Source organism: Ictalurus furcatus, chromosome 25, assembly GCF_023375685.1.
Source record: "Ictalurus furcatus strain D&B chromosome 25, Billie_1.0, whole genome shotgun sequence".
Lineage (NCBI taxonomy): Eukaryota > Metazoa > Chordata > Actinopteri > Siluriformes > Ictaluridae > Ictalurus > Ictalurus furcatus.
The window spans coordinates 19,245,078-19,255,077 of record NC_071279.1 but is presented as its reverse complement, the minus strand read 5'-3'; the positions used below and the strand labels follow the sequence as shown (position 1 = coordinate 19,255,077).

The window sequence follows — 10,000 nt, the reverse complement described above, 5'->3', positions numbered from 1 at the left end:
AAAAAAACCATTTTGGTTCCATGACAGACCATCAGCCATAACGTTAAAACCACCCGCGTAGTGTTGTGTATGGATCGGACGGGTTTGTCCAGAACATTCCACAGACTCTCGATCGGATCGAGATCTGGGGAATTCGGAGGCCGAGGCAACACCTTGAACTCTTTGTCATGTTCCTCGGACCGTTCCGGAACAGTGTGTGCGGTGTGTCAGGGAGCGTTATCCTGCTGAAAGAGGACACTGATATTAGGAACACTGTTACTCGGTCTGCAGCAGTGTTTAGGTAGGAGGTACGTGTCAAATAACATCCACATGGATGCAGGACCCGATTTTCCCAGAAGAACATTCCCCAGAGCATCACGCAGCCTCCACCAGCTCGCATTCTTCCCATAGTTCCCCTGAGACATCATTCAAAGAAGCTTTTCTGTCAACTTTATTTCTAAAGCATCATCAGATACACAGACATGGTCCTCATCCTCTCTAAACAGTAAAGCCTCCAGAAACGAGGTTTTGCCGAAGGAGAACAAAAAAACGTATTTTTTTGGTTCTTGGAAGATCTCTTCAGTCCAGATCAGGGTTTGTTTTTGCCACAACAAACTTCTCATTTATTACCACAAAGATCCTTCCACAGGGTTCTACCTTTACCTGTGTTTACAGTGGGGTCTCTGTTGTTCCCTGTGGCTCAGACAGCCACCAAAAGGTTCTTAAGGGAACTAAAAATGGTTCTTCTCCAGTGTTACGCTTCATGTTTGATTATTTATTTATTTTTTGGTTCTCCAGCTTTACTAATGCCACCCTTCATACCTGCACTGTGTGTGTGTGTGTGTGTGTGTGTGTGTGTGTGCGTTTCAGACATCCTCAGACTCTTTAACCCTGATCTTGTGGGTCCGGCTCGGAGCAGAACCGTGCACGGTACCCCGGCTCCGCTCAGTGAGACGGGTTTGAATCTGGCCGTGTCGGGACACAACACCTTGTAGGTTTCCGTTACAGAACATTAATCAACACCTTCTGAACAATTTTATGGGTGTAAAGTGAAATACACACTTGTGTGTGTGTGTGCTCGTGTGTGTGTGTGTGTGTGTGCGTGTGTGCGTGTGTGTGTGTGTGTGTGTAAGTAATCTTCCTGGACAGACTCGGCATTTGATCGACACCCTGAAGACGTTAGAGGTGAGACCCCCAGCCTGTAGGGAGGGGAGTGTTACTGATGATGCTCTCAGAAGCTCTCCCGCTCTTCACCCTGTGATTAATTCTGTAATGAATGAAATTTATGATGGTATTTTAACTTCAGGACATTAACTTCGATGAGGACTGGAAACTGCTGACGGTTCTCATCGGCATGAACGATATCTGTGATTACTGCAAGGACAAGGTCGAGAGTTCCAGCTGCTCCACCCGTGAAACGTGTTTAGTGTGGACGTGTAACAGCGTATTTATATCTGTATCTATATCCGTATTATTGTTCTTCTTACTCCAGTATCATAGTAGTGAGTGTGTAACTTCACTCAGAGCCTCTCCGTCCTTTTCATTCCTCTGTTCCTCTGTTTATTCACACAGTCGCTGTTCTCAGTGGAGAACTTCATCCACTACATGGCCACGTCCTTGGAGATGCTGATGAACGAGGTAGAAAAATAAACCTCTTTTTAGACGCTCCATGTGCGTCCGTTTACACAAACCAAATTCAAACCAGCTGGATTTTCACAAACACCTGATTCCTGGTGTGAACGCACCTGCGGACGATTTACCGATAAATTCCTCCGTCTCCGGTGTGTGGAACGAGAGCCTGTGATGAGAACGCAGGAGTTCATTATGAGTAAATGTGCAGGTTTTACACTCCTTTATTATGAACCCTTTCACACGTCGTGTCCACGCTCACGTACAGTCCATTTTAAAGCTCTTTATATATATATATATATATATATATATATATATATATATTTTAGGAAAATATCAGCTGTAAATCACCTCCAGATCAGCTGAGAGATGTACTGTAAATGAATATAATCATCTGTAGCTCTCTCCGTCATCATCCTCTTCACTAACTTTCTCCATAACAAACTATTTAAAGGAAAATAAATGTTGTTGTTTTTTGCCAGACTCAACTAACTTGCTTTAAAATAAGCTAATATAATATAGTATATAAGTATGTAATATATATATATATATATATTAGACCTAAATGTTAATAAAAAACAAAAAACATTGGAAGATTAAAAATAAATAAATAAATAAATAATTATAATAATTATTATTATTTCAGGCATACCTGAAATAATATGTCTTTTATACTCATGCATAATCCATTTACTCTTTAATATTGGATATTAAAATTTTTGTGTGATTATAAATGTGATTAAAAATGATAGGAAAATGAAAAAAAGGAAAATGAAAACAGTCTGGATCTGCGTTTTAAATCATTTATGCACAAAAGGGTTCAAATATCTACTGCTAATGTTTACTACTCGTCATCTTCCATAATTCAATTAAATCTGATTAAGCAGTAAATCTGTATCATATTACACGGTTAAAGATTAATTCCTGCACTCGCGTGACGGAGCTGCGGCTTTCCTCAAATCACTGATTATCCTGCAGCCGCGTCTGACTCTGACTCTGATTCTGACTCTGACTCTAACTCTGATTCTGACTCTGACTCTAACTCTGATTCTGACACTGACTCTGACTCTAACTCTGATTCTGACTCTAACTCTGATTCTGACTCTGACTCTAACTCTGATTCTGACACTGACTCTGACTCTAACTCTGATTCTGACTCTGACTCTAACTCTGATTCTGACTCTAATTCTGATTCTGACAGACTCTGACTCTAACTCTGACTCTAACTCTGATTCTGATTCTGACTCTAACTCTGATTCTGACTCTAATTCTGATTCTGACACTGACTCTGACTCTAACTCTGACTCTAACTCTGATTCTGACTCTAACTCTGACTCTAACCCTCACACGGTCTCGTGTACAAGTGGGCCGTATGAGGAAAACATCACATCGATAGGTCTTCTCTCAGACGTTTCTGCATCACACGATGTGAAGGTTTGCTTAATGACAAACAAAAACAAAAAACTTTATTTAATGTCCACAAAAATAATGCAGTTTATACAAATAAATCACAATCTTTAACTCTGATAAGGTGAAACAGTTAAAAATCTAAATGAAATAAAAATGAAGTACAAAATATGGAGCACATGAGCTGCTTCCAGTCTGTTTGTAATTGTTTTAAATAATGAATGAAAATATATTGCGATATCCATCATATAAAAATATCCCATTCCATCATTTATCACGATGTTGATATGATCTCATGATATCACCCAGCTCCAGTCTTTACCCTCCGCCTCACTGTTTACTCCACCACCGACTAATCCCAGTATTAATCCACTTCTCTACCCAAGCCCTTCCAGGTGAAGTGTTTTGTTAACTGAACATTTTAAGTGTTAGAGCAACGACTCTGACCGTCTTAGAAAAAAAACAAAAAAAAAACAACAAAAAAGATACCGAGTCGTTTAGGAGCCGAAAGAGTCGACTCTTACTGGTGAGCTGAGTCGACTCATCCGACTGGAATTTCCATCGCTGTTTCTTTATTTGTCTTCAGGTTCCTCGAATGATCGTGAACGTGGTTCAGATTTTACCCATGGAGACGCTGAGGGAGGTGCAGAAGCCCACGCCTGGCTGTCTACTCCAGAGGTTCTGTACATGTTCCTCTGGATAGGATTTAAACAGGAGATTTAAATAAATAAATAAATAGATAAGACAGTGGGAATTAAATCTAGGCAAAATGGGAATTTGATTCATCAGTTACAATTTATTCCACTAACACTGCAGTCTCCTTATATGAATAATAAATAATCCCGTCTCTGTGATCGAGCTTCTCAAACTTCAGAAATGAAAACCAACCGATTAAGGGGGCGTATATTTATTTATTTATTTATTTATTTTGAAATAAACCTAGTTGAATTAAGTGTCTAATTTAAAGAAGTGTAATTCAGTGTCCCACGAGGGACGTTAATTCGTTCTACACAAACCTGGTCCAATCTCCTCAGGTCCTTCTGCTCGTGTCTGGTGAAGCCAGCCTCGGACTCTGCTGAGCTTAAAGAGCTGATTGACATCAACCTCCAGTTCCAGGTGTGAAGATAAAACCCTGTGCATCAGGGAATGAAACCTCTACAGGTCGCTCAGTGGCGTCTCCGTGGTGGCGGTGTGTACTTGATTATGGGATGCTGAAGTGTCTGAGTGAGCGAGGTGTTGGCGTCAGTGGTAATGTTTTGTGGTAATGTAGAGTGTGCTACGGTGTCCCACAGGGTTCTGTTTTAGGTTCCTTATTGTTCTTCGTTCATATTCAGCTCCTCAGGGTGTAATTCGCGCTGGATAAAAGTTTTCACTGATTTTCTTACTGGCGTCACTTCAATCAGCCAAGCACGGCCACGGCTCATTTACACTTAGCCACGCCCACAAACCTCCATAAAAGGTCAAGATAAATCTGAAACAGACTAATGCTGACTACACGGTGAGAAAAGCACCTCTTAAACATGACTAAATCTTGCAGTAATGCAGCTCTTCCTTCTTTTAGACGGTGCCATTACTTTTGTTCTGATTGAACAGCGAGTCTTATTCATCCAAATTTATGGATTTTTTTTTGGAATTGCTTTCATCTCCCGGCGACGACCTTGCGGTTCTCCGTCACGCGTGACCTTGACTAAAAAGCACACGGCAGAACTCCACAAACTCACAGCATCTCGTTGCCTAGGAAACCGTCGTGCTTAAAGTGGACAGGCGTGGACGCAGAAATCCTCCACAGCTGGAAAAAAAAAGCTTCATTAGACTCTTCTCTGCTCTCCATGTTTAACTAGGGCACTAAGGTTGTGTAGATTGGGCGGGGGCGGGGCGTATCTCGAACGCTATTGGCTGTTCCCGATTTAAAAGGAAATGCATCATCAAACGTAATCGAATCACGACTTCTGAGGAATTCTAATCTGTAAATGGTTTATCTTGCTGATATTCTGAAGTAGCAGAGCCGGCATTTCACTCAGCTCAAGCAGGCTATATACAGTAAATAAAGATGATTATTATTATTATTATTATTATTATATATATTTTTTTATGTGCTAAATTACTTCTTTTGTTGTTGTTGTTGTTCTCCCAGAAAGCTCTAGAGCAGCTTCTCCGTACTGACCGGTTCTATAAACGCGACTTCGCTGTGGTTCTTCAGCCGTTTCTGAAATACGCAGACCCTCCACGACTTCCTGTAAGAGTCCGTCTTGATAATGTCACTTTGTGTTTTCAGCCTGAGAAGAGGAAAAAAAAAAAACACGGTTACTAGGCAACCGGGAAATGTGGACGCCAAGCATAAACTGATTAAAGCTAGGAGTTTAGCTAGCCAGCAGCTAGTGTGGCGTTAACTATATTATACATAGACAATCTGAACAGAGTTTTCGGTTCCGCTCTAAAGTAAACCCATTTCATTTGATTAAACAAAAAAACCATGAAGTCAAATCCCCGAGAAGTCGTTCGTGTGTGTGCTGTAACGCTGGCTTGCACCTCTCTTCTTCTGGTAAGAACGGGAAGATTGACATGAGCTTCTTCACCCCGGACTGTTTCCACTTCACCATTAAAGGACACGAAGAGCTGGCCAAGGGTCTCTGGAACAACATGGTGAGTTTAGCATGAGAGAGATGTTGGAAAGATGTTTTCTGTCTGCTGGACGTTTGTTGTGGATGTGAAACGAAGTCCTGCAGAGATTTTTTCTAGGAGCTTCAAGCTCCAATAGCTATGTTTCCATGCGCGTAAGAATAAAACGCCGGATGGAAACGACACACGCGAATACAATCTCCAAAATGAGCAGAAAGGACTCGTGCGCTCGGGTGAGACGGATCGTTTTTGCGTTCGATAAGAAGGCGTGCGTATGAACGACGATGGAAACACACTTACATTCACAGCATTTAGCAGACGCTCTTATCCGGACCGACTTACGTTTATCTCGTTCATACATCCGAGCAGCTGAGGGTGAAGGGTCTTGCTCAGGGGCCCCGCAGTGGCAGCTTGGTGGTGCTGGGGCTTGAACTCACGACCTTCTGAGCAGTAGACCGACACCACTGAGCTACCCCTGCCCACATTTACCCAATATACTCCTGGATGCGCATCAAAAAAGTCATGTGACTGCCTCACCAAATCATGTGATTGGATAATTGGCACAGAAAAGTAAAACGAGCGCAGTGTGTTTGTCTGAGGGAACTGGGGCGCGTGGGTCTGCATACCTGGACCAACCAGTGGACCAGTCAAGTTCCACATCATCTCAAATGTTGTTTCAGTCATTCTGAAAGTCCTGAGCTAAAGTCCGTCGTCGAGATGATTTGGAACGATCACCCTCGGAACCGTCTCACGCGATTCCGACATCCGCACGGTAGCAGGCGGTGTGAGACAGCGTGTCGTCTGCACGCTCTGAAGTCGTTTATTATATTGGGGGAAAAAGAGCCACCGTGGCTTCCCCGCTTTCACGCCTTTCCGTTTGTACCATTAATTTGCACCAGTGTCGCCGGAAGTGACGATTTCTTTTCCTCGTGAACGCGTGCGATGGGAACGTCGCTTTATTCGCAAAAATGTTTTGTGCGGCATTCCGATTTTTTTTCTTGTATGGAAACATAGCTAATGACTGAAACAGCTCCGATGGGTGTGAACCTTTCGAGCCGACGCACACGTAGCATACGAGCCGTTCGGGAGCCGAAAGAGTCGACTCGTTGGCCATCTGAGTCAAATAATTTGATTCGCTGAAAGAGCTGAAATTCCCTTCACAGTCATAATAAACGGTCTAGAAGAGCTGCTTCTACTCTTGTAATATTACGCAGTAACATCGGGTCTAGATCATCACTTGACTAAACTGACCAAAGATTTATCCAGGTGGAAAACGAATCCCGTCCGAATAGGGCTTTAGGCACACACTCTCGCTGCGGCATTGAGACCCATTCTGATGGCTTTCCTTCTCTTTATCACGTCTCAGTTCCAGCCTGAAGGGGAGAAGTTTATGGTTGAGAGTTTTTCGACCCCGATTCAGCTCATGTGTCCTCCTCCGGTAAAGCTTCTACTGTTTTACAAATCTCATCACCTTCTCTTCAAACTTCATCCATTTCCTGCTCATTGTTTTTTTTATTATTTATTCTCTTCTCTCTCTCTTTGTCTTCTGGTATTTGAAATCCAGGACCACCCGTACATCTACACCAAGCCGAGTGCTGTGAGGAGTGACGCGTCTGTACCTGCAGGAGCTCGGCTCACCGCGCTCCTCTTCCGCTCCGCGCTCGTGTCGTTCCTTTTCTCCTGCTAGACGTGGACTCCTACTGAACCCTGCAGCATGAAGCATCATATCCCTTCCCCCTGCAGTACTGTACTAATCCCCCAACATTTTATACCGTGAACCCTGAAATATCGGCAGTGACGTGCTAAGGCACCAAAATCACGAGAAAAGACATTGTTCATAAAAGTAATGGCACCCCTCTAATACCATGTCCAGCCACAATTGGCCACTGTTTACAGAGTGCAGCTATCTGATCTCTCAGTTTATCATCAGAGCGTGCATGCAGGGATAAAGGAAGGAGGCTGGATAAGTAGGCGGAGCCAGATCATGCAGGGAAACTCCCCCATGAACGATTTGCATATTAATCTTTCCAATATAACAACAGTGTTCAAGATTTTTTTTTTTCGAGTTCTTTCATCATGTCGGTCTGTTTTCATTTCTTCGGTTGACAGTGTCCACCATTACCCACAATGCCGTTCGACTACCTGCTGGTGGGCTTTAGCTTCATCTCTCGCTTCATCTCTGCCTAGAGAAAGCGATGCGGCGGCGCTTTAGTCTGCCATCTGTACACTCTGCTCAAGTACATCAGCTTCCAAAGCTTTCATGCTGACACCGTCTCGGTCGGTATCTCGTAGACGTCTCGCTAGCCGAGACGAGTCTCCGCGTCGTCCAGCTGCTTCGCGTTCTGAGCAAAACCCGACAGAGAAGCCTGAGCGTTATTACTTATATCTGAGATTGCTGAAATGAGTTTCTCCCACTAAACTCCATTGTACCTGTGCTAGCAATAATAATAATAATAATAATAATAATAATAATAATAATAATAATAATAACAATGTCTCTTTGTGACATCAGATTATCACCAGGATCACTGGTTACTTCACAAATGTTTCTGTATAATTCTGTATAATATATTTACTGTGTTTCTGAGTGGAATTTAACTCTTAAGACAATCTGAGCATCCTTCAGACCTGAATAAATCAATAAAAAGATTACAGAAAGGCCGCAGCACTCCTTTGTTTGCTCGTCAGGTTGGAAACATAATAATAAACGAGCGCACAAGCATGACGAGAACATCGTATCCTCTGACCTGACGACCTTTCCTGATCCACCTGAGCAGGTATGAAGCGTTTCGGCTCCAGTTCACCCACGCTAACGCTCTTCTAACTGGTTTAGCAGGAGAAGCCCGAGCTCGCATGGACACAAGCGGCCTGAGGTTAGTCTGAAATCCGGTCACTGCCCAGCGGCCAGAGGAGCGAGGTGTTTGGATTGAAGTGACGCGATTACTGAAATGTCACGACCTGAGATGTGCTTTTCATCCTCTTTAAATAAAGCTGTACACACAGCTCTGCTTGCACACCTCGCTGTTCTTCCTAAAACCCGTGCCAAGTTTCCATTAATAGTGCGACAGAAATCAAAAATGGATCACGTGACCCGGTGTCACGGTAACGCTTTGATCGGATTTCACGGTTTCCTCGAACAAACAATCCCACACAGGTGTGTCCTGTAATAATCCTGTTGGTATCCGAGGTGCTACGTGGTCATGTGATGCAGAGTAAACACCGAGCCCACGCTCACGCCAGCACGCTTTAGTATCTCCCTGATTAACATCTCGCCACGTCACGGCGCCGGAAATTGGATTCTGGATTGGAAAAACCAACAAGCATCCCGAGTGTGTGTCTGTCATTTGACTGAAACTGTAATATCCTGTGTTTCTTCTTATTATTATTATTGATCCTCATCACTGGTTATCCAGACCATGTTATTGTGACCTGCTGCGTTTTTTTCTACCCAAAGCTGTGTGCATGACTCCATCAGCGTCCTCCTGAGAGAACGCGGAGAGAACGTGAGCACCAGGAGCTGCCTAACGACCCGTCATGGGAAATCAGGATGAAGAGGAATGAAGCTCCAGAGGGCAGCCGCAGGTCGAGCGAGAGCTTTCCATCACACAAGTGTGTTACGGTGAAATCACAGCTGCATCACGAGCGAGCTTGGATCCTCAACACCTCAGCACGAGAGATGTTTTATTACAGCGCGAGAGCTCGTCCTGTAGCGTCCTCTTTCCATTCACACCACAGCGCTCAAATCCTCACATGAACCTGTTCAGATCCGAATGCACTGTTTGTATCCTGTACCCATTTCCGTGATCGTTTTGGTGTGCGTTATGGGTGTGACGCAATGCCACGCAATTTACCCGGATTCTGATGTAAAAGTGGGCGTGGCCTAAACGATCACGGTGTTTGAATTCTCGCTCTGACCGTTTCGACCTCAGCTACATCACTAGGCCTGAGACATCGTGTGTAATATGTTTACCATCACCTGTGGCTCTTGGTGTGGGGGAGGGGATGGGAAGGGAAGGGAAGGGGGCGTGGCCAGACATACGAAACACTTGTCCTGTGTATAATTTTAAAAACTAGCAGCTACAGTCTTCATGTAACCTGCTTCCGGCATTCATTCTATCTATCTATCTATCTATCTATCAAAAACAGATTATAGATTAGGTTATATATACACAGATTTGATATAGAAAAGATGGGGGGGGGATGATAGGGGGAGGCTTGGGGGGGTTTTAGTTAGAAAAGGTTGAGACGCTCTGCACTGTGAGAGACGCCGCAGTTTATCCTCTACAGAGGGAACGCTTTCAGACTGTCTGGCATTTGACTTCTCCAAGCAGAAGATCGCCATGGCAGTGCTCGGAATCTGTCTGCA

General features: G+C 43.8%; 1 protein-coding gene across 3 annotated transcripts in view; it reads left to right on the top strand.

The window, feature by feature from the left end:
* Window positions 1-7,993, top strand: part of si:dkey-177p2.18 (phospholipase B1, membrane-associated) — a 9,111-nt gene extending 1,118 nt beyond the window's left edge. The window contains exons 3-12 of one of the 3 annotated variants that reach the window (XM_053614898.1): window positions 850-970; window positions 1,113-1,164; window positions 1,286-1,435; window positions 1,552-1,617; window positions 3,602-3,693; window positions 4,050-4,131; window positions 5,150-5,251; window positions 5,563-5,658; window positions 7,001-7,072; window positions 7,199-7,993. In XM_053614898.1, coding sequence (XP_053470873.1) covers window positions 1,334-1,435; window positions 1,552-1,617; window positions 3,602-3,693; window positions 4,050-4,131; window positions 5,150-5,251; window positions 5,563-5,658; window positions 7,001-7,072; window positions 7,199-7,321 — 735 coding nt within the window. In that variant the 5' untranslated portion in view covers window positions 850-970; window positions 1,113-1,164; window positions 1,286-1,333 and the 3' untranslated portion in view covers window positions 7,322-7,993. Of the gene's footprint in view, window positions 1-849; window positions 971-1,112; window positions 1,165-1,285; window positions 1,436-1,551; window positions 1,618-3,601; window positions 3,694-4,049; window positions 4,132-5,149; window positions 5,252-5,562; window positions 5,659-7,000 lie in introns of all 3 variants that reach the window. The other 2 variants (XM_053614896.1, XM_053614895.1) reach the window with 2 other exon arrangements.
* The last annotated feature ends 2,007 nt before the right edge of the window (window positions 7,994-10,000 follow it).